The sequence below is a fragment of the Centruroides vittatus genome, unplaced genomic scaffold, assembly GCF_030686945.1.
Source record: "Centruroides vittatus isolate TY-2023 unplaced genomic scaffold, ASM3068694v2 contig_680, whole genome shotgun sequence".
NCBI classification, from domain to species: domain Eukaryota; kingdom Metazoa; phylum Arthropoda; class Arachnida; order Scorpiones; family Buthidae; genus Centruroides; species Centruroides vittatus.
This window is the reverse complement of record NW_027122427.1, coordinates 1,608,951-1,635,055: the sequence shown is the minus strand read 5'-3', so window position 1 is coordinate 1,635,055 and position 26,105 is coordinate 1,608,951. Positions and strand designations below refer to the sequence as shown.

The following is a 26,105-nucleotide window of genomic DNA, read 5'->3' as shown; positions in this document are numbered from 1 at the left end:
TATAAAACAAAATTGCACTATTTAAATATATAAACTTACTTGTCCTGACTGACTGATTGATTCATCATCGCCCAGAGTGGTGATCGACTGATTTGATTCATCATTGCCCATCGACTGATTGATTCATCATCGCCGCTGATCCTAAAGTGATGTAATTTGGTACAGAGTTAGGGTACGTCACGAAAACGCACACTAAGAAGGGATTTTTCGAAATTTCCCCGTGGGGGAGGGGGAGAGCATTAAAATATAAATTAAAATTGCCGATGAGAAGCGGAAGGTGTAGGTTTCTCTAACATCCCTGTTAGAGAAACCTCACCCGGTGCCACCCCGATACTTCAATTAATCCAGTTTCAACTCAAAAAATCATAGCAAATCTATTAACAACAAAGCTTTAACAAATTTAGTTTATTATTCACATTCAAAAGTTTGATTTGAACTATATAATAACTAGTGTATATTGAATACACGAGGGGTATTTTTACAATATCTAATGTGCCGGGAAGAAAAAACGAACAGAGAAACGACGATTACATAGAAAAGTAACTACAGCTTTTGTAAATAAAACAGTTTTGATCTTTGCTGTTCCAGAATTTATGTTATTTTTAACACTGTTTAATAATAAAATATACTTATGACTTCAGTTTTTTTCTATCTTAATTGATAGAAAATTAGATAAGATTAAATTTATATATTTATGTAATCTATGTACTGTACGGTTTCATTAAATATAATATTGATGGTAGAAGTAGAAGCGTTTGTTAATTTTGTTGATGATACAGCTGCCGCTTTTCGTAAATACTGTTAACACGTGTAGCAAATTTCAAGTATAGACATTATATGCATTCTGCACTTTATAGGTATGTTAAATTTAATTTTTAAATTTTATAATTGTGTTAATCAGTTTTTAAAAATATTATAAATTAAATTAATTACACAATTTTATTTCTGAACTATAAATTTAAACATTTAAAAAAAAAATTAAATTGAACAGGTCGTTAAACACGACCGAAAACGTTCGTTTGTACCGAATAAACACGGCTGCAAATTTATAAGGTGTCATGAGTGTAGTGTTTTAATAAGATATGCAGTCTACGATGAGTTAAATTGAATTTTTACGCATTTTAATATAAAATTATTTCAAATTATTCACGATTATAAATGAAATAATATTAGATTTTTTTAAAAAATTAATAAAGTTATTAAATTTATAAAAATCGTTTCGAATTTCGAAATTTCTAGAAATTCTTTCTCTGTATTTTGTTACTTTAAAAGCTTGACGCCAGGGGATTATCTGATTTGATCTCGTGGTTTACTACGTCATCACGAGAATTCTTACACTATTCGGCACATGGCGAACAAGACGGCCACGTGGTTGTTGGGAATAATTGCGATAACGTTATTAGTTAAAGTTTTTAAGCTTTGACCATAGTAAGTTCTGAGACAGTTTCAGTTAATACGTCAATTACGAGCGCTGTATAGAAAATTTTTGATCGTTCAGGTAAATTACAGCAATTTTTTGTTGAAAGGCATGTACTCATTTCATTTGAATGGCACCATATTGTTTAAATTTAATATGGATTATATCATTTAATTTCTTTTAATTATAAATAATTCTTTTAAATAATAAATGTAAAAACAAGATAGTTTTTGTTTATTATTGCTGTTATTTTAGTTAAGTTAGAAAAAAGTATAATTAGGAACCACGTGGTGGTGGTGGTTGCCGTTTAAAACGTTGATAAGCTTGTTTGCGTTGTTAACGTATTGTATGCTATTTTAAATTATTTTGTAATATTAATCGATAAATAATTTATTATAAAGTAAAAATATATATTTATATTTAATATTTTTATGATAAAAATCAATTTTTTGTTGATTTTTATGTATCAATCTTTGCTCTTATAAAAATTAATTTAGCCTATTGATTAAGAAGACCTTGATAATTTTTAAAACTTATTTTTCTGAATTGATAACAAGATAATTTGATAACATGTTTTATTTGTGATAATATACATGTAGATTAATTTCCCTTGTTTAAAGCTTTGAGTTGAGTTTAAAAATTGAAATCTGTTTTCATTTATTGGAACAAAGTCTCAAATTTCCTCTTTAGCCTGATTTGTATTTATGCATATGTCAGCGTGTTAAGAATTATCTCTATTTATTAAATTAATATCAAGCAATATTAAAAGAGACACTACTTAGAAATGATATTTCACTTCTTTCTAAGTCATTTTTAAGATTTAAGATACTTAAATTTTTCAAGTGCAGTGTTATTTGGTTAAAAAAAAAAAAATTAGGGTTAAAGTATACCTCTACATCCAGAATCAAGTTATACTTTTAATTTACAAATAAATAACAGCAAAATGTTTTGAATAACTACATTTTCTTGTATTTTAAAATTTGTTCCCATATTAATCTTAACAGGAAAATGTTTTAAATTTTAAAGGATGAATATTTTTATTTTTATTTTGTTTTTTTTGTGTTTTAGTCAAAAATATTTTCATATTATCTCCTTGTTCTGCTTGTTACACGTTAGAACAAAGAAATTTTGTATATTTATGTTCAGAGAAATGAATTATGAAAAACAATCTGGATGTGGAAGTAATGAACTTTATTATCATCATATGGAAATTATTAAATTATTGTAACATTATTATATAATCTGATTGCAAAATAGCAACTATATTATATTACCTATATAAATGTTCTTGATTTATTTATTTAAAAAATTAGTTTTTTTTCAATATGTTTAGAGATAAGCATAATTTAGTCTATAGTTACACAAACATTTTCTCTTTTAATTTTAGTATGTCTTGTAAAGAACTACCCAAATTATTTATTAATAAATGATAAGTTTTTTTAAAGATAATTCAACAATAAAGCAGATTTAAGTTTATAAATATTCATGCAAATTTTCTTATTTGAATATTATATAGATATATAAAAATTTATTGCACCAGATCAATTTAATACAAATAACTTGGGTAATTTTCAAAAATTTCAAATAAATGTAATTTGACATTGTTTCCATTGAATGGTTGTATATTTAATTTCAAATCCTTTACTTTTGAAATACCATGACATGTTCTCAATTAATTTTCTTTATCAGTGGAGTAAATGATGTCCTTGGTTGAGATATCATTTACCCCATTGATAGAGAATGGAGTTAACCTAACCTTGTTATTTGATCACTGATTATGTTCTGTTGACATGACAAAATTTTATTATAATTTTGAATTAAATTTATGGAGTAGTATAACTCAGATGAAAAACAATATTCAGTAACCAAAATACAAGGTAAAAAGTTCTGTGCAGGTATGAATTATATCTGAACATGTTGATTCTTGTCAAAAACAAAAACTGTCTAAAGAGTGTTAAAATATTAATATATTATTTCTAAAGTAAAGCTTCAAATAGTAGTAACATTTTAAAATAATTTATAAAATAGTTCAGTTAATGTTCTTCTTTTACTGAAATAATAATAATATATCCAAAAGAATTGCACTTTATATTTTTTTGGACAATTTTTTTTTTCCTTTTAGACTTAACGTTAAGATATGCTTTCTTGTAAATTGAAACATGTCTCTAACATAATTGTAACTTTTAAGTATAACTTTATATTTTGTATTGTAACTACCAAAGAGTATGAAATTTATAAAGTGTAATTTCTACAGAAAATATAATTTTAATACCACATTAATTAATAAAAATCAACTTAATTCAGGTTATCATTTTCAGTACAGTTTATTGTAGAAAAACAATAAGTATACTTAACTAATACTGTATTACTGTTTACATTAAATGAAAAATGTAAGAAGTAAAGTTCTTTTGGTTTTTAATTTCATTAAAATTGTTTCAAATTTACACAATTCAGGCTAACAAACTTTGCGAAAAGAATGGAACAGTGCAGTATAATTTTCAGTTTATAAAATTTGTTTTAAAATACAGTTAAGTGTATAGATTACCTTTTTAATAAATTTCATGTTATAATGAAAATACTAGAGATAGACTTACGTGAAATAATGTATACTTGAGAATTTGGCAAAGTACAAGTGTGTGTAACATTTAAAATCCAATATATTAAAAGATTTGATTCTAGTTCACATGGAAACTTGTTTCTAATTGGGTGTTAACAGGTTTCTCAATCAGGTTTTCTAATTCTAATAAATCATAAATTTTTAAAATAATAGACCACATTATTCAGCCAAGGACAAAGAAATTCTTTGACTTTTTGTGAGATTGACCTTTTCGATATTTTAATCTGTTCCATATCAGGTCTTAAAGTACTTATTAATCTACTTATAAATAAGTATTAACGTCCGGATAGATTTCAGTAAAAAAAAATGTGTGAATTACTTTTAAAAAGTTTAACAATGTCATTTAAAATTTGCTTAGACAGTATTAAGAAATAAAAAAAAAATTTATATAAAGCCTAGATATTAAATTTTATCTAAATGAATATAGTTCAAATACTTAACCACAAAAGTCTATAATTCAGCATCTATAATAAAAAAAAATAGTTTAACTGTAATTTCATTTATATAATTTGATTAAAAGTAGAAATATGTAAGTTGCTCTGCATAGTTAGCAAAATTAAAATGACAATGTTTGCTATTGTCTTAATTTCATGTCCATCTGTATCAGTTTTTAAATTTATGAATTGAGGCTTTCTTATTTAAGAAGTCTATTCAAATTTATTTTTAAAATTTTCTTTCTTAAATTTTGAATCTCTCTTACTATATTAAGACATTTTATGAGTTGTGTATCAAAATCATAATCACACTAATTTATTGGTTGTCATTTATACATCAAAATAGTAATTTACGATAAGTATTATACATGTTTACTCATCTAGAGTTTACTCATCTCATGTTTACTCATCAATAGTTTTAAATTTAATTATTGAGCTTACTAGTTGTGTAGTCAATCCATTGTAGAGTTGAAGACAGAATTGCCATGTTCCATTTTGGTCAAAATCATCTAATTGATTATCAATGTGTGTTAAAAATTAACTGCTGTTTCTAAGCAAAAACCTTGGATTGGAATTGTCTTTCTGTTGCACGCACATGAAATAAGAATTAAATATTTCCGTCTTTACAGCTGAATTAATAGTTTTGCGAAGGTTTGCTGTTTATTGAATTATTTAACACTTCCGTAGTTACTATAGTTATAGATTAATGTTAATTTGTAATATAGTCATTATTTAAAGATGAGATGTACCAATTTTATATGCAGGAAGCAAAATATTGTTTATTTAAACAATATTTTCATAAACCAACAGTATATTATATTAAAAATTAATTAAATGTATATAATGGTAAATTACCAGTAATCTGCTTCAGGCTATATTCTATTGATTTGATATATTTATTAATCCGTGTTTAGAACATTTGTTTTTATCCACAATTTATGTCTAAATTTCATTTTCCATTTGAATACTAAAAATACATACAACAGCATCTAATCAACCATCACCATTTCATTGTAGTAATAATAAGTTCAAGTGGATGCAGTCTCACATGTATCTACATTTCAGACATATTTCAGACATTGAAGAAATTAAAGCTAACAACAACATAGTGCTAGTATACGAAGTATATTTAGTAGGAACATTATGCTCAAATTGTTTCCTTAAAATGATTCATTTCTGTAAATAAAACAGTAAATTTGTAAACTTTACAAGATAAGTAAATAAATTTATTCATAGATATACTGATCAATGGAATACTAATGTTTAAAAAAATGTTAGAAATAATATATTATCTTTTGGCTTTGTTAAATTAATAATTTAATAAAGAACAAAAATAGCTTTTTTATAGCAAATAGGTAAATTCTAAACTGAATCTTTTGCTTACTCCATCTATTTTCTACAATAAGGCAAGTGTTGAATTATGAATTAAAGTTCTGTTGTTGAATGGGTACAGTATGACACTTAATTGTTTTGCTGATCACATCATTTTGCACCTGGTCAAATTGTAAATAGTGTCTGACATTATTGATGAACAGCACATCCATAAAATTAAGTTTTTTCTGTAAATTTTTCTTTTTAAATGATGTATTTTTAAAAGTTTTAATCACATCGTATAAGTTTTTTTTTTGTTTTAAATTATAATGTTTGCACATGTATTTGAGTCATATTTCATAAATATGATTTAGAAAATAATTAGTATTTTGTCTTTAGTTTTATTTTCTTATAATTAACATTAATTAGAGTGGAATCCTCCATAAATATAGTTAGGTTATTGTAGCTTTTGTAAATGTGCTAAAATTTAATAGTTATTAAAAATATTTGTCAAATTGCATTGCAACCAGTGACTGGCCAGTTTCATTGATTTTGCTTAACCAGATATATTAAAGAAGTACTCTGGCCATTTAATTTTCAAGATCATTCTAGATGCTTATTGCAGAAGCCTGATAGAGTTAGAGGTTGAACATCAAAGAGAAATTTAGCACCTGTGGAATTAAACTTTTTATCTTATATGGTAGTCAGATATGTAATTATCTCAACTATATTATGGTGTGTTTATGCAAAATGCCATATTTAAAAATGCATAATTTTTAAAACAATCTCTCATACTAATTCTTTTATTCTCTAATTGATGATATAGCTGAATCTACTTAGAGTGGATAAATTATTTAACTATAAAACTTTTACAGAACAAGATTTCATGCCATGATTTCTCAAATTGTATGTAAAAATATATTAAATTCTTGCATACAAGTAAAATATGCAAGAGTTTAATATCCTCTGCTGAAAATAGCGATGATAAATACCTATAATCAATTTACATATGGTAGTTTTGTGTTGTTAATCAGTTTGTTGCCATTTTATTTTAAATTACGTTTATATTTAATTTATTTGAGAAAGATTTTAGTAAAGCTAATTAAAAACGAATTTAGTATTGAGGCAGAACGGAATTTAGTACAACGAACGTTAAAACCAATGAATCATCTATTAGGCATAACTAAAATTGCGCAATTATTTGGCGACTACATATACCTAATATCAGTTTAAAGCGCTTCTGATTTCGTTAGTTTAATATAAACGAATAAAGTAAACGAAATGAGTGTAAAATAATATCAAAAGAAAGTCATGCATTCTGGAACTCAGCGGCATCAGTAGCCATATTTAATACCGCATATGTATTTTTTAATCTGACCACGTGGTTTTAACACGTGAATGTTATCTGTAGTTTGCGTTAATTGCTTCGAAGGCTAGCTGATAAAGTTAACAAATCAGAAATTCACAAAAACAAACAATTAATCGTATTTAACATAACTTTCACTCGATGTTAATACAATTTCTTTTAAATTTTAAAATGAAATGTGTTTCGGTCACGCTGCTAGATTAAAAAACAAAATGGCGTCATCTCCTGATGCGCTTTTTACGAAAGCAAAATATGTATATATAATCGTGTTTTGATATCATTTCATATAAAGTACATATACATTCATACATAACATAGAACATTTCTAATATATATATATATATATACAGTATGTATATTTTAGAAATGAAACTTCTTGGGTTAATTTTCATACATTAAATCAAATGTGTATAATAAAATCCTTCAAACATTTGTTTATAATTAAATAAAACTATAAATTTTATGTTAGAATTTTATTTCAATTGGACAGATACACTTGTAATCAGAGGCTTTAGATTTAATAAAATTTGTTTACAGTTGCAAATATAAAATTTAAGTTATAGAAAGTGTTGTTTATTGTGATAGACTGATTTACATAAGTCACTTTACTTTTGTAATTGATAACTGAAAAAAGTAATTTTATATGAAAATGTGTAATTCCTTTGTTAGTAGGTGTTTCTACATGTACACTAAAAAGGGTATAATTGTGAAATTTGTGATAGTTTTTATTAGTTCTGTATGAAACCAATTACTCCAAATTCTCCATTAGTTTTTGTTTGTTCTAATAAATTATCTAAATTATCTTTTTTTTTTTAACTTTCATATTCTAAATCAAGTTTTACTTGTTTTTTTTAGTTTCTCTGTATTCTTTTGTTTTAAATTGATTTTTCTTAATGGAAGGATTGTACAGAAACTGATTTATGACTACCTGTTTGTATTGTTTTAACTTATTACTCCAATTTGATTAGGTGAAAGGTAAGAATTAAATTTCATCCTGATTATTTGCAATGGAGAGTTGACTTTAGTTGTCATATTTTTTTCTTTTGAGACATCTCGTGAATGCAAGTTTGATACAGTGATGATACAGACAGGTTTATTGTAGATCTAAATGATGAATTTACAAAATTCTAATTAGGAAAATTTTTTTAAAGGTTTTAATGATTATTAAATATTGAAGTTACTATGAACTACTGTTTTATGACTAATCTATACAAATTAGTTCAGGAACACTAAGCATTATTTGTTTTAATATCAGAATGCTTTTCAAATATTTCACAATTTTGTCATACTAAAAACAACACCCAGATAAGATCTAAATAAATTGTCTAACAAGACATCAAACATTCTTAATTGAATAAAAACAGATTAAAAATTAACAAAAAAAACATTTTAATCACTTGCTAAATAGGAAGTTTGTTTTTGAACATGACATGCTTCATGATAAAATGAGGATTGAGCTGCTTGCTTACATTAAACAAGATTATGCTATTGAATCCAGATTTTGAAGTAATTGTTTAAATTTTCTGAATAAATTGTAACAATATAAATAGTGCAAGTTTATAAATATGTGATGATTCTTACAGTAGAAATAAGCCATTAATTAAAGCTTTTCTTTCATTAAACTATTGGTTTTTTGATAAAATGGTTATATTGTCTCAATAAATTTATTTATATTATTCTGTTTTATATTAACATGGTTAAAATTTAATATTCTCAATTGTTTTTATTTTATATTTAGAAAGATTAAAGTATAATTAATAACTATAAGCTTCAATTCAATTGTATTAACTTTATTTTCTAACATCTCATCTTAGAAGATTGAATTAATACTTCGAAAGAAATAAGCATTATATTAACTTGACAATAATATTTAGAACTTTATACAACATTCATTAGAATAGTTGTATAGTGACTGGATAATTTAATCACATCTAAATACTTCATTTACTATGTAATTGCTCCTTGGGGAAATCAATGAAAAATAAAAATTTCCTATTTAAGTTAAGGAAAAATAACTACAGTTTGATAAACAAGTGACTTATGAATGAAAAATGCAAAATATTTCATTCATAAATTTCTACCTTATTCACTATTAGGATGATCACTTCTATTTCTTATATTGAAGAGATTATTAGATAATAAGGTATAATAACTAAATGGCATTGAAATGAATAAAGTGATTTCAAATTTTTAATAAATAGAATTTAACACTTTAGGTGCTAAGATTTTTTCGATGCAATCATTATGTTGATACTATCCATTCATACTAATATATGTATATTATTCAGTTTTTGTTTAATAATTAAAGTATCTTTTTATATGTCATATCTTGAATTTAATTAGTGAAAATTAAAATTTTACACTTTCGAAAACATTTGGTTCTAATTAGATTTCCTCCCTATGATACTATTTAATGTATTTTTCTAATAAAATATAATTAAAAATTTATTTGGATATGAAATCATATGAAACACGCTTCATTGGAAATGGGGTATAACGAAAATCTAGGAAAATTTACGTGAACCGAATTGATCCAGTTTCGTGCCTTTAATTCACTAATGATGTATAGTATATATATATATATATATATTATATATATATACTATACATGAGTTGTTTAGTTTCAGTTTAATTGTTTATTTTAAACTTTTTCATGTAAAATGTTTTGAATACATTTTTTGGGATTGTTTAAATGATTTTAAAAGTTTACATGTTAGATGTCATTATTAAAAATTTATTTTCTGTACAAATTATAATTATTTTATGCTATGGATGAGTATTACTTTGCTTGCGTAATGATTAATTTAGGAACTGAAAAGTACTTGTATATTAAGTTACCATAATTTGTATAACATTTATGTTTAATGACTTTGTTACAAAAAAGGATATTTTGGTATCGAAGATCATAAAAACTAAAATTGCCATTATTATTTAAATTTTTCCTTGAAATATATAGGAAATCGTACAAAATATAAATTCTTTGGTTTTCAGATTTACTGCATTCTTTGTACAAATTCATATGTCGTGACAATTTATTGTTAAATATAATATTGAAAAATGGACTAATTTATGATTTTTAAATATTTCTATTATATCTATACATTGCAGAATTAGAATTGTATAATTCGTATAAAATATTAAACACGTTCTTACAGGAATGTAAAGTTTAAAACTTCGATTCAAACGAATTTTCACAAACGAAAGCAAATATAACTTTGGCTTCGTTTTAACTGATCTAAATTAGTAATAGAAAGAATTGGTCTAAACCATTTGCCAAAAATAATATTTCTCAGTTTTGATATAATCTATTAGCCAAATCATCTTATCCATCATTTAGCTATACAAATACATTCGATTCTTCTCCATTAAAATTTTTTTAAACATATTTAAAAGTTTGATTACATTTTGTTGACCCTATTTTCAATGATGTAAGACATTTGGCAGGCTTCCATTCATACTAAGTCATTGGACCTAATGTTTTTTCTTTTTATTGACAAGGTCTGGCATTATCCCAGTATCTCAGGTAATTCCTATGTAGCGGTAGAAAAGAATGCAATTACGAGTAAAATTTTAAAATCGAATATTAAAAATTTGTTAATAAGAATAATTTTTATGCAAACTTTCAGAATTTCGAACCTCTGCGAGACGGTCAGAATTTTAAATATGAATTTCATATTTTATTTTTATTATTATTTTTTAATAAATTATAGTAAACTTAATTTTTTAGAATTGTGTATGTTTTATTCCATTATGGGAAATAATGCATTTAATTTTGTATAAATTTGTTAATACTGGATTAAATTTAATAAAATTATTCCTTTGTACTTGTATTAATCTGAATATAAATACATGATCTAATAGTTTTTTCCTGTTTGGAAATTTTATCTGGCAGAAGTTCAAGATTTGCTTATAAAAAAAAAATAATAGTAAATAAATTCAAAACAAGGCTAATATTTTTAAAAATTTGTTTTACCGAATCAAAGACGAATTCTCAAATGATTCCACATTGTTTTATAATTGATATTAAAGTTCAGCTTTTTCCATTTGTGATTTTTAAGTCATTAGAACATTACTTTATATAATTATATAAGGTTTTATCGAATTAATAAGTCGACCATTTTTTAATAGCCAAACTGGATTACGTTCAAGCTAATATTGGTAAAATTAGTTTTAATAGAATCCGGCTTGTAGATTTTTTTAAAAAAATTAATTTTATCAAATTCCCATTAAAACTAAATTAAATTTGTCAAAATTTAGATATATAGTTAAATTGAGTTTTAAATCCAATATATAGTATATTTTAATGCTGTTAAGAACAGAATATGGAGTAAATAATTGACTGGATAATTAGATAATTTTGGATCCGAGTATTTTAAGAAATTTTTCAAGAGTTTCTAAAATTAATGACTTAAATAGGGATCATATACATTCCAAAATTAATGTGTTAAAATTCTGTTTGCTAATTTAATAGGAAGTGTAAATACTGTTATTCATTTAATTGAAAGCAATGCTTATAAATAACTGCTAAAATCATTAAAATTAATATTTAAAAATTTTAAATTAGGTTTTTTTTGTGATTTAATAGAACGTTTACCTGCACTATAAGTAATTTAAACGTATAACATATAAAGTTTTTTTTTTTGTTTGTTTTTAAATATTGTAATTGTCTCAGGTATATTGAACAAGTTCTAATCTGCACTTCCTGTCTTTGTTCGACTCGATTACACAGTGATACCAGTTTGGATAATTTTGACCTAGAACAGAACGTCCAGAACATTTCTGTACGCTCGACTAAATTCGGCGTTTCTATCTATATACATAAAAAAACTCTTTTCTCTGCAGACTTTACTGCATTTTTCTCCCATCCAGGATACAGTAAATTTCGAGAAATTTCATTACAATCCGAAGTATAAGTTATACGTTTTCTTTACTGTTCGACGAATGTCTCGTCTAAAACGCTTATCGATTTGTCTGAAGTCTAGAATTTTCCTAATTTTGCTTCCCGCCTGAAGAAAGAAAAAGAAAAAAAAAAAAAACATATATATATTTAAATAGAATTGGGACTCGAAATGATTAATCGGTTTGGAGAATATTTAATAATTTAAGCAAGAACGGTACCAATTAAATGCCATTGATTACGTTGAAAGCGCGCACAATTTTCAAACAATAAGCCACTAATGACTTAGACTTTTGAGGTGAATGATCAGTCGGATGTTTTTTATTATTATTTTAAAGTAGATTCGCAATTTTTTTTTTAAATAGAAAGTTGACGAAAATAATTTGCTTATCCGTTTTCTAACTCTATTTTCCGTTTATCATTTAGTAAAGGGTTATTAAGTTGTGATAAGGTTTAAAGTGTGATTTAAACTTTTATAAATTCATATTTTAACTTCTTATAACATTTTCCCCTAATTGATAAGTTTGCATCATGTTTTTAGTAGCGAGGTTGAGGCCGAAGTTTTAAACGCGAAACGTGTACGTCGGACGTTCAGCGCCGCTTTCCCGTAAGCATAGAATCTATGCTTACAGGAAAGCGGCGCTGAACGTCCGACGTACAGTACACGTTTTCGCGTTTAAAACTTCGGCGTCAACCTCGCTAGTATTCGGTTTTTTTACGACGAAGTTGTGACTCATTTCTTATTGATTTACCCGAAACCAAAGATTTATAGAGTCGTTGATTGATGTAATTTTTCTTAAAATTGATAAATTCGAGCAAATTTGCGATTTAAACTTCTGTTTTTTTTTTTTTTCGTAAATTTTGTTTATCGACCGAAGTTAATTCGGAGATGCACGAAGGAGATACGACGACCTTGAAATTCTGGAAAGTTTACCACCTTTCACGATTTAAACTACTTCTATGTACTGTATTAACAATTGTCGCCCGCTTTGCGATTCGCGTAGAAGTTGCCGAAAATTGGAAGTTATTTCACAAATTAGAGCTTTAGTTCGAAAAATTTAGCCCTCTACACCTTGCCGGATTCTTTTCTAGGCGTTTAAACCCGAAAAAAAATTAATCTTGAACCAATTCTGTGACGTTTTCTGTTAAGTTTTATAGCCGACATGTTGCTCCGAGTCATCGTCCTGATCGCTTTTTTAGCTTTTTTAGTATCCTTCCAAAACCTGTCGGCGGCCAACTTTTACGAAAAATTCTTTCGCACAACTCGAAACCGTACGAAAAGTATAGAGGAATTTATTGTTTATCTAATTGAAATAATTATGTCGAAGTTTTATGTGTAGGTACAATCGAGATAAGTGTCTAATCACTTCCTGTATGGCAGGTGTTTGGTTAGGCGGCGGGAAAAAAATTCTCCTCTTTCACCTGTTACTTACGTAAACGAATTGATACTTTTCGTATCGGAAGGAATCAGAGATACGAAGATGAAACTTTGTAAATTCAAAACTCGTTTTCGTAAAATTCTTGACTGGGCGAATCTAGAGTTCAGCGAACTTCATACTATTTAGCATTGTTGTCTGCTGGGCCCCGCTTTGTACGACTTTCCAGTTACTCGGGTTCCTTCGTTCTCGGTTGCTATGGAGACAAAATCCTTTTGTAACCAGACACACATTGCTTAGTTTCCTGGTGCTTCCCACTCAAACTTAAATCTAGATATATATATATTTTTTAATTCAGAGTTCATTTTTTATTTTTTAAATGCCGGTAATCGACGCTTTGTTAATACAGTATTGGCTTTATAACTGTGCATTTTCTCCTTCCTGCGTGTGAAATTAACGTAATCACATGATAATTTGGCGCGAAATTGACAACTAATCACGTGTTCTGTAAATAATTCACGTGTTTTTTACGTATGTGCAATATAAAACAGATTTTATAAATATTTTTGTAGCAATATAAAATGTTTTTATAAAAATATATAAAGTTAATATTCCTGTCATCGTGAATTAAATATATGAATCATATAGTTGATTTATAACGTAAGCTAATTTTCACTTTGTCCTTGAAAAGTCGTAGTTTTATTAAATCATAAATATCAGATTATCTTATCTCCTGTTAAAATGAATATATAAGTTGTTGGTTGGTTCAAAATTCCAAATGTTTAATATATTTTAAATTGCATTCTTAAGCAATTTTCAAAGTCCTTACTGTCTGCTAGAGATTATAATTTAGATTTTTTTTTTTAAATTATTTAAGAAGCGATCAGTTTAATATACAGTATTACAATTTTAAACTTTAAGAAAACAGTTACTGTATCACTAGTATTAAGGTTAAGAATTTAATCACAAAGGCATATGTTTTTCATAATTTTCTTACTATTAATAGTTTGTATCCTGTGATATATTTTTATTTTGTTTTTATCTTAAATATTGATGGAAGAGTTATTTGTTATGGCGTAATGAGAATAACAAGATGTTTCTATCGTATCGATAAAACCACTTGGACCTTTTCCTGTTTATCTCTAAGTTTAAGTGAAATGAGAGATAACAATCTGAATTTTTTTAATTTTAAACATCTGTATGATATTGTAAAATATTGGTGTGTAGATGTGTGGAAACATCGTTTGATACAAAGGTCGGATGGAGAGGTCCGAGTAGCGTAATCGAGAGCGCATCCGTACGACGGGCAAGAATTGTGGGTTCGAGTCCCACTCTAAACTGCTTTTCTTCCAGAAATCCTAAATTAAAATTTACTGTATTTATTTATTATAATTATCATGAGATGGTTGCATAACTGCCTACCTCTAATCAAATTATTTTACATCTGATTATTAAATTAGCCTCATTATAGCCCAATAATATGGCAATTGTTTGGCATTATGTAAAAATTGGGTGTTTGATTGTTTGTGTGCTAGTGATTTATGAAAGTGACCTAAGTCATTTTTTATTTGGAGGTATTTTTTAATTTTTACAAATTAAAAGCCAAAGCATTTTTAGTGATCATAAAAAAAAACAAAAATATATGTACTCTTATAAAATAAGTGTTTGTGTGTGTGTAGTTGTAAAATTTTATGAATAGTTCGTGAAATAAAATTCCATTACAGTATGCGATACATTGTTTGACCATTACCTCTAATTTTTACGGCAAATTAAAGTTTATATAATCCATCGGAGATTAACTTTTATATCATGTTTGAATATAAATCTAAACTAGGTCTACTATTTCGGCATAGAAAGTTAAAACAATCTATATTAACAAAGTAGTTATACAACACTTGCAATTTGAAGATCGTTTAATTTATTACATTTTCTGTGACATGCTTGTTTTTAGCATCTTGAATGATGTGTTTTTTAAAATATGAAATACTTAAATATTAAAAAAAAACAATTTAGTTAAATTTAAGGATTCGATTAATTCTAGAGAATTCAAACAGAATGTAAAACTTCAGTAGTATGTTAACATGTAAAAAAAAAATAATAAATGTTAAAGTTTGAAATTGCTTTAAAGAATCTTTCTAATAAAATTATCAGTACAGTTTGTTTTATTCTCATGTTGCATTCTTTGTCAGTTTTTAAAGAAAATGCTTTTTATGATATAGGTTTACTACTGATATATATATATATATTACTTTTTTCTGCCAGAATTGAAAATGTTAGATTGTTTCAAATAAAATTTTCATTTGATAAATTTGATTTTAATTTTGAATAGGTGGCATCAAGGCTGTTTTGATAAAGTTGTTATAAAAAAACATATCTGTAGGATTTAATGCATTTATTATTTTAAAATTTTTTTAAGTTTCTGGTTATTTTAAACACGATTAAAACTTCACTTATAAGTTTTTAAAATTTTATATTTGCAGTTATTTTATGACAAATTAGATTTTAATATATATATATATATAATATACACACATTAAATCTTTAATAAAACTTTACAAATATGATAATAGACAGGTGAAGTGAGTAAACAAATTGTATAACCAGTTATATCATTGCCTCTGGCAAATTATAAAAGCCACCTAATTGTCAAACTGTTTTGTATGTGAGAAGGCATAAGCTTGTTTTTCTTTTAAACACATTTGTTTTATGTATATAGTTATACATTAAGTTTCTGTATGGAACTTTTTTCATACTTTAGAATTTTACTTTGTTTTAAAGTTGAAAATCAATTTACAAAAATAATTCTAAAATAGAAAATTTCATTTCTAAAATAACTAAACGTTTTTAAATAAAAAAAATTGTAAAATTCTCAGTCAAAATTCTTATCTGTATTAGTTAGTTAATGTAAACATTTATAAAATAAACATTAAACATTTATTATAAGTGATTTTAAAATGCTTACTGTGTGAATCAATTTTATATTACAGTATTAATGGACCAATAAATATATTAATGGATTAATATATATATATATTATGCCTTGCCAGGGTTTGCGATGGCTGGTTGAGTGCCTTATAGGACATGGGCACTGGATGTGTCCCCAGCCAGCATTGTTATAACCATCGGTGGTTATAACGTTAGCTTATATGTGCTGAAGGAGGAGATCGGACTGGAGGTCCGGATAGCCAGATAGTGTAACTGGCAATGCATCTGCATGGTAAGCAGATGTGTGTTCAAGTCCTGCTCTGATGCAATTTTTTTTTTCTTCAGTGGTTCTAAATTATTTAAAATTATAATTATTAAAGTTAATACGAGATGGCGCCTAATGCCTCTCTCTAGTGCCAAATTTGGTTGCGTAATTTATTTAGTAATTAGCCATATCTAGCCCGATAGAATTTTGGCATTTGGTTGGTGTCTAGATTAATGGATCATTTATAATGATATACACTTTTGTGTGTTTCCCAGAAAATACTTAATACTAGCCATTGATAAAGTATATCACAATTAGAGAAACTAAATTCATAAGATTTAAATCATTTGTGCCATTGTAGATGCTTACAGAAGATAGGGCACTTCTATCATATATACAAGATTAATATCCAAAATGAAATTTATTTTGGAAATATTTTATTCAAAAACAATTTGGAGAGTTCTAGAAAACAACAGATTCTATGATTATATATAAAAAATTTATTTATTCAAATTGTCCATAAATTTGCATAAACCGTCCGAATAAATGCTTTATCTTTGAAGGAAATATACATATACTTAAATATATTGCACACATGGGGGGGTGTATCCTCATGAGATGGTGTTTTTCACACTAGTGCTCTTCTGCCCCTCTGCTGTTCCACTCAAGTTTAAAAGTAAACAGTGTAAAAAGAATATTGTAAGTGATTGACCACTGAATGAAATGGAAAAACTGGTGTATCAGACATAAATACTAGGTTACACGAACAACTGATATAAAGAAGAATAAACTATGTTTCACTGGTTTGTGTATGACTTCAAGAAGATCAGTATGGTTGCTTCATGTAAGATGTGTTTCTAGTAGCAATAGGCTATTGTAAATATGCAATAGCCTATCCCTTAGTCTATGCAATCCATTAGCCATGTGGAGATCCTCAAACTTATGGCTATGTCTCTGTATACATTAGATCTAAATTTGGTACTGTAGAATGGTAGTTGATGTTTTCATAATAGTTGGATATGTGTGTATTTCTAGAGAGATTTCTGTTTGTCATAAATAATTCCTGTTAGGTATAATAATTTTATGAATATGAAATATTAATTTCAAAAAGCTTTTTATCCTTTTTGAACATTTTCACAAATTTAGTTTTGTTGACTAATTGACATGAAATAGGATTTAATAGCTTTGTTTGCAAATATGATTATAAAATGAAATTATTTTTAGCATTCAGCTTATATAAAGTAAACAAAGAAAGTAAATTCATAAATCATATATTAATTAAAAAGCATATTAATCTTGTTGTGACAATTAAAAGAAATTCTTTTACTATATGAATATAAAGGTGTAAAGCTATGTGAAATGGTAGTTTTCCATATTTCACACCGTATGCAATGCTTCTGAGTTTTTTATTGAGTTTATTGAATATCATTAGATCACAATGAACTTGTACATTGTGAGCATGTCCAATAATTAATGCAGATATTAAAACTTTGATAGTTTTTTTTTTTTGTTTTTCATGTGTTTTCTTTGTGACTGCCTTTATTTGATGTTTATTTTTGAGAAATTTACTCCTTTCACTTAGTTTTTAACAATTAGAAATAAAAAATAATTTTAATAATTGATTTTGTAATTTACGTACAGAAAATATATTAAATATATTTTTGACTATTCATAAATTGAATTATTATTATTTATTGATTCATAATTTGAACTAACTGATTAAAATTTCTTTTTTCAGATTATCTTCATCAAGGGAAAAAGTGATTTTAATTGGATTGCTTTAATTTACCCTTTACCCTTTAATTGGTCTTTACACAAGTGATATAATATCTAATAAGTTGACTTTATACCACAGCATCAATAGTGATGCGTATTGAAAGTGGTTCAGGTAAAAATACACAAAAAATGGCAGGAACAGTTCAAACTAATACACAAAAAAATAGAACATTAAAATTTAAAGAAACAGTGAAAGTATCCAAACAAAATACAACAGAAGATAAAGAACATTTACTTGCTGATACTCAAATGAAATGTAATGCAAGTAGTGATATAGTTAACAAACTCGAAGATTTACATTTATGTGATATTAGCAATATTCCCAAATCAGAATCTGTTAGCTTGGAAAACAATCAAACTAATAACACAACTAAAAATGTTGATGTATCCAGCAGTCCTTCAAACACAAATCAAAAGCCAACAGGAAAAAGTAAAAAGTCAAAAACAAAGAAGAATAAACGTAAGAAGAAATTGCAAGCTTCAGAACCACTAACAACTGAAGAAGAAGCCACATTCAATGCTTTTATGAGTCATATGATAACTAAAGAATGCAGAAGATCATCAATAAATAAGATGAAAATGATGCAAGAAATGAACGAGAAGATGCATCAGAATCAAGGAGAAAATGAAGATGGTTGTAACGGAGTTGAAGAAACTGTAGTTGATAATCTTGGTTCTAAAAAATCAAAGAAGCAAGTGAATGGGATAAATGTCGGTGACTGCAGTGATTCTGTTCAGAGTTTAACAGACAATGGAAGTTTACCTCACAGTGCCTACTCTGATTTTCCAAGTGAGGTAAGTAAACAGTAGTAGTTGTGTTTATCTTAGAGAGAAAATTATTTTATAACTTTTCTAGCTATGTAAACATAAATTTTATAGCTTAATATCTTATTTCTGGTTAATCATATGACACGAGATAAGCATATTTTCATATTCTTACATTTAAGTTGTTTTTTTTTAACCTTTACAATTAATAAGCATTTGTTTTTGCAACTACTGCATGAAAATGCAGTAGTTGCAAAAATTTTTATAATAATTAGTAGTAGTAATCATCTAATTACAGGCATTGTAAAATAGAATAATAATATTTTTTTGAATAATTATAGTAATAATTGAAAATTGTTTTTATTGATTTATTTTAATTTGTATTTGCATTTCATTTTGAATGTGCTTTCAATGATATATTTTCAGAATTACTTTCCGTCTGTCACATGTCAGGTGTGAAGCAATGAATATTTTTGAGATTGGATTTTGAATAGAAATTTTATTTTAATAAATTAAGATGTGTGTAGTGTATCAGTAACTTAGTTTTAAGAACAATATGAATACACAGCTTAGGATTTTAATAATTAGTTTTTGTTATAATCAGTAGCATTGTTGCAATATTTTATTCATTGATTTTCAGTTATACTAGTTTTAAAAACTCTAGCCAGATCCCACATTTTTTGTTAGCAGTTGCAGAATGAGTGGCTGAAGGTGTTATATTGCGATCATTCAAATCCATTTGTCTCCTGCATGGATGAAAATGTAATGTATTTCTCTCAAGTACCACCATCAAAGATCTCAGAAATTAACACTATTTTATAGAAATATTTAAATTGAAATAATTACATAACCAAAGCTGAAACTTCGATTCAATCAAAACTTTGATTTTTGTAACATAACATCTTCATCCATTCATATCTTCAATTAATAACTTTTTTGTAAATATAAACATGAGTAGGTATTTAAAAATGATTTATATAAACATACACATATAGAGAAATAATACCGAAACATCAACGTAAATTGTTTTCTGTACTATTCCACGTATATCATCATTTTGCAAACAATAAAATGTGCTTTCCCGAAATTTTTATTTTGGCACAAATTCTTTGTTCATTCTTAAATTGGTATTTTAAAATTGTCAAATTTTATAATTGCATTCATACATAAACTGAGTGTGTTTAGAAGTACAGGTATACCTCGAGTTACGCCATTCCCGATTATACGTCGTTTGTCAAAAAAAGTATGTGGAAAAATAAAAATCAAGTTTAAGTCATTTTATTCGACTTTAAATCCGTCCGCCACAAACATTGAAGTCGTAATATCACTAGAAAAGCATTAAAAGCACATAAAATCATATTAAAATATGTATATTTACAGTAAATGTTAATATAATCATCATAAATCCTAGGGAACGAACCATGAAAACATCTGTGTTTCTGTGTTGTCGTCTTATTTAGCGGTCTTTAAGTGCTCATTATTGGCGTTTAGTTACAACGTAAGTCAAAACTATGACTTACGTCATAACTACACAAGTAAATTCGACTTACGTCGCCTCTCCTGGAACCAATTACCGACATAAGACGAGGTATACCTGTATTGCTATACAGATAGGCCTCCTATAATGCGGTAGATACGATACGTTCCTTGAAAATACCACGTTGTGGGAAATCGTGTCGTAGGAGACACCAACTTAATACAAAAACTGGGATTCAGTTCTAAAAAGAGAGAAACTGTCTTTTATGGTGTAACATTTTCATCATTTTTTAAATTTATGTACATAAAAAGCTTAAATAAAATTCAACATCATATAAAAACTAAAAAGATTATGATTTTAAATCAAAATCAAAAAGAAAAAAACTCACAAATTCAGTCCTCATTGTCACTTATTATAGTTGTTCAAGAATGTTCGACTGGCCTTGTTTCAAGATCTGAGATTGTTTCATCAAGTTCCGCTTCACTTATGTGATCCGTTGCGATTTCTCTGTTATGTGAAAGATAATTTGTTTACAAATACCCTAAACCGTGTTGTAAAAGTACCGCATTGTAAGAAAATTTCCACATTTTTCCAACCGTGTCGGAACAAAAATGTGTTGTAAAGGTATTGCGTTCTAGGAGGCCTACCTGTACATATTCAGAAATGAAAAATTTCACCTTACTATAATCAAGAAGAAAAATTCAAGCTGCTAAGTTTTACTCCTGAAGTTGAATGATAACAGTCAACATGCTTAAGTTAAAGCAATTTTGAATATTTCTATCTAGTTAAATCAAATCATAGTGAATTTTCTTTCATTAATATTTATCCAAATATGAAACCTCATTTTCTCAAAACTACAAGCTTTTTTTTTTTATTTATAAACTGTCTGGTTTAAAATCATTCCTCAGGTATACAGTTATTTAAATTTTATTTGTATTGTGTATATGATATTAAATTAGAATATTTATTGAAGTTTAAAAATATGTTAAAACAGTTTCCTTTAAAGAAATGCTTTAATATTAAATTATATAATAAATATAACATATTGGAAATTTTCATCAGTTTGTTTTAAATTATATTTAGACATTTAAGTCATTAATTGTGCAGCTGGCTTTTAGTGAATCATCATCTAATTCTGGAAGTTTGTACATACAACTAGGTACAAAAGTGTGTACACTTATTTTTATTCTGCAGGATTTTTTTTGATTTTGTGTGTAATTATTCTGATTGTAAAACAAATTACATTCCAGTCACAAATTCAATGTTGTTGAATAGTCAATTACACTCGATATAAAACCCTGGGATTGTTTTAATGGTTAAATAAATATATTAATGATATATGTATTTATATGTGATACTTTATCAGGAAATTTTGGTAACAAAGAAAAAGCATTATTTTTGGAAAATGTGGTAGAACATTTGCCAAAAATTTATTCATTTTATAACTGGAATATGTTATTTTAGATTCTTCTTGCAAGTTGAACTTCTTTGTTGTTGATTCATTTAGAATTAATTAGTTTTGAGATTAAAATATTAATATTTCAACTATATATTTCAATAATTTTTGTACTTTGAGCTTTTATCTTAATTCACATGTATACTTCTAAATGTTTTTTCATAAACTAAGTTTTGTATGATATGTCAAGAATAATTATATGTCAGTTATACATGATACTTTCAATGCTAAGAATTAACTACAGTAGAGCATTGATTATCTGACCCCCTCGGATCAACCGTCACCTCGGTTAACCGACTGCGTTCCAGTCGGCAAATTCGAATGGCCGCTAGTGATGTGGCGCTACAATATTTGGCTATGTCTTGGCTACCTTAATATTATTTTTGTTAAATTTTTGCGTGTTTTAGCTGGAAACACTGGCTCGACCATGAAAGGGAGGCCAGTATTTAAACCAGGCTTAATTTTTTATTTTTTCTTTATTTCTGTATTTATTTTGTGCAAAATAAAAGAAATAATTTAACGATGATTATTATTTTTAAAAAAATTTTGTTAGGCTTAACATCGATAAAATTCAATGCGAAGTAGGTTAATAGCGATATACTAATATGCTTATTATATGGGATGTACTAATAAAGTATTTTTTCATACTTTTCGGTTATCCGACCAACCTCGGTCCCCAATTGAGTCGGATAATTGATGCTCTACTGTATATAATCAAATTAAAGCAAATTATCAAATAAAATTTTTTTGTTAATTAATGTGTAGTATATTAGCTTTAATAGAATTTTTTTTAAATGGCAAAACTTTTGCTAAAACTGAAAAAAAGCTAGAAGTTTTCATGTAGTTCTCGTTTTAGAATTTGAACATTATTAGTTGCTACTCCAGACTTTGAAGGCTTCTTTTAATGACTTTAACACGTCTTTAACCCTTCAATGGCAATTTAAACATTGTAAACAAAACATAAGAAAAAGTTTAAAAAATAGAAAAATTGTTTGTTAGTTATAATTAGGAGAAGATCAGTTAAGAAAAATTTAATAAAATGTAAATTTAAAAAATTTGATATTAAGTCATGTTTAATCAAAATATAATAGAATACTATTTCTCAGTGTGAAATTCCATAGGAAACAAACTTTGAGTGTAGTAAATGCATTTATCACATCTTAAGTTTAGGAAAGACATATTAATTTTTTTCAGATTTAATTTCACATATGAATTAACTGTGTGAATCTTTGGAAACTTAATATTTTTCTCTTTTAATGACAAAGTATTTTATAGCTTTTTCTCTCTGAGAAATTAGAAATATTTTCAACATGCAATTGCTCACATCAATACAAACCAACCTAAAGGTGCAAAATGTAGCAAATGACAGATAGCAGATTAAAAAAATTCAACATAGCATGAGACATGTTTTGTTAAATATTATTTGTATTTTTGATAACAAATACAAGCATGTAATGTAGGTAGATCCAAAGAAAAAAGGTTACAAGCAGCAGCATTTGAAAAGTAATTAATGTGGAGGGAATATTTTTTCCCCATAGTGGAGAAAGATGGTGCTAGTTGTCTTACACTACCTACCCGCACAACCACTAAGTTTGCAAACACATCAGAGTGATTGCAATGGCAAGACGTTTAGAAAAGTGGTCTCGCTTGGAGGTGCGAGCCGTGATTTGTTTCTTATGGGCAAAGAATGTGTCTGTATCTGAAATTCAGTCAAATTGTGAAGTCTATGGTGAAGAATCAATGAGCATTTTCCTGCATGACAATGCTAGGCCCCATAATGCTTGCAAAACTCAACAATTGCTGCAAAAGTTCAAGGGGGAAGTCTGGACCCACCCTCCCATACAGCCCAGATTTGGCACCCAGTGACTATTTCCTTTTTCTGAAAATGAAGGAACACTTAATCTGGAACAAGGTTCTCTTCGGACAGTGATGTGAAAACAGCTGCCGAGAACTGGTTTAATGGGCAAGGGCGTGATTTCTACCAAGCTGGGTTATACAAGTTGGTCCTGCATTCAGATAAATGTCTAAATAGATTTGGTGATTATGTGGAAAAGTGATTGGCTAGTATGCCTCTTATTTCCCTTTTGTATTTTCTGTATATTGTTAATAAATAATCTTTTATTACCCTTGTAACCTTTTTTGGGGGGGGGGAATCTACCCTCGTAACTGTCAGCAAGGTGATTTCAGTATATACACTCATGAATATGATATCAGATACCAAATCACTTTGTACACACTTTGTGGATCACTTTCTTGAGTAAACTATGAATCAAATACCACAAACTATCAAGATACCGAATCATGCACATGACTAATATGCCAACATTTAGTGATTGTTGCCATATTTTAAAAAAACACACTATCAGTAATCTACATATTTATGAAAATATGGTATAAAACAAATGCTCGACTTAGAGTAATGACAAAATAAAATGTAAGAGAATATTGTTAAGTATATATGTATTTAGTTCTGCATATAGATGATTATAAATAGTTGGAAATATTTCATGAATAAGGGGAAAAAGCCATTAAGGGGAAATGTTATATAGTATTAACAGCATCCAACTTATTGATTTATTGTTAATTTTTAGAATAATGAAAAAACTATTAATTATAAAACATAAATTGTGGATTAGAATCAACAATTCTTCTATATTTTATTGTTTTTTTACATTGGTCTTATCAGCTGTTGAATAAGTGGGGTTTTTTGGTATATTTTTAACATGGTGATTTCTTTACGTATACAAGAGATTACTTCATGGTAAAATTTTATATCAGAAATTGGTGACTAAATAAGAATAGTATGAAGGTCATTAAAAAAATGAAAGCACTGTAATCTCTCTGAACTGTTACTAATTTCATATTATTCAATTATAAAATCTAAAACACAATGACATAAATATAGTGTTAACAGCTGTAGACTGATTTTTAAGAAATCAGTTTTGCTATAGAAATTGAGATTATTGTATTTGTAAATGATCAGTATATATCTCTTCCAGAATAAGCTTTCGAGTTTTAAATTAATGTTATCAATTGTTAATTGTTATCAATAAATATAACTTGCGGTTAAACGAACTTCAATGTATATGTAACCAATTTATTTCCAATACTTTTCAAATGAATTTTTTTCCAATACTTTCAAATGAATTTTTTTCTTTTCAATTATTTAGTTATTTAAGATTTTTGTGTTTCCTTTTTTAAATGTATTAGTTCTTTCTCTTATAGCTTTTTATTTATAAGAAAATAAATTCCAAACTTAATGGAGTTAAAAGTCTAAAATTGGAAAATATCCCATGTGTTTTTGAACTCTACCTCCATCATCATATTCTCATTTGATTGCTTTTGATGATGATTTATATAATTCAAAGTAACCTGTACAATTGTCACTCACCATTGGATTTGTTTTTATTGAATTTCATCTCTATTGAAGCAGTTTTATTTTCTTATAAATGAATATACTTCAGCTTTGTGATTATCTTTTGATATAGCCGTGTGTGTGTGTGCACTACATATATATATATATGAATTATGCAAATTTATTTTTCTGATTTATAGGATTCTGGAAGTGATAGTGGTAAAGGAGGCAGTGGTAGTGATATACAATGCTGTAATGAAATAAATCCTACTGATGTACTATTTTCATATACATTTGAAGTTCCTCAAGAGTTTTGTGGTGCTCTAATTGGAAAGCGTGGGCGATTTATTAATGGAATTCAGGACGATACAACTACAAGAATATTTGTTAGAGAAAATGAACCTGTTATAGTTGGAGTTAAAATCTGTACAATTGAAGGTATGAATAATTTTTACGATTAGTGAATTTTCTTGTAATTGATTAGAATTAAAAAATTATGTTTAAATACTAAATAAATAATATAGATAAATAATATAGATCGTACAGGTGGGGTAGTCAAAAGCTCTTTGACAATAAATGCTAAAATAATTTATTTGGGTGATCAATTTAAAATGATTTGTTTGGAATAAGATATTTTAAAAAATACACAAAAGTAGACACTGTTTAAA

At 26.8% G+C, this 26,105-nt stretch overlaps 1 protein-coding gene across 2 annotated transcripts in view; it reads left to right on the top strand.

The window, feature by feature from the left end:
• Nucleotides 1-763: 763 nt before the first annotated feature.
• The window catches only part of LOC136980149 (A-kinase anchor protein 1, mitochondrial-like), a 34,558-nt gene continuing 9,216 nt past the window's right edge, over nucleotides 764-26,105 (top strand). Inside the window, exons 1-3 of one of the 2 annotated variants that reach the window (XM_067276191.1) lie at nucleotides 764-857; nucleotides 18,347-19,179; nucleotides 25,638-25,875. In XM_067276191.1, the coding sequence (XP_067132292.1) occupies nucleotides 18,475-19,179; nucleotides 25,638-25,875 (943 nt within the window). In that variant the 5' untranslated portion in view covers nucleotides 764-857; nucleotides 18,347-18,474. Of the gene's footprint in view, nucleotides 858-1,321; nucleotides 1,499-18,346; nucleotides 19,180-25,637; nucleotides 25,876-26,105 lie in introns of those variants that run through there. The other variant, XM_067276190.1, reaches the window with a different exon arrangement.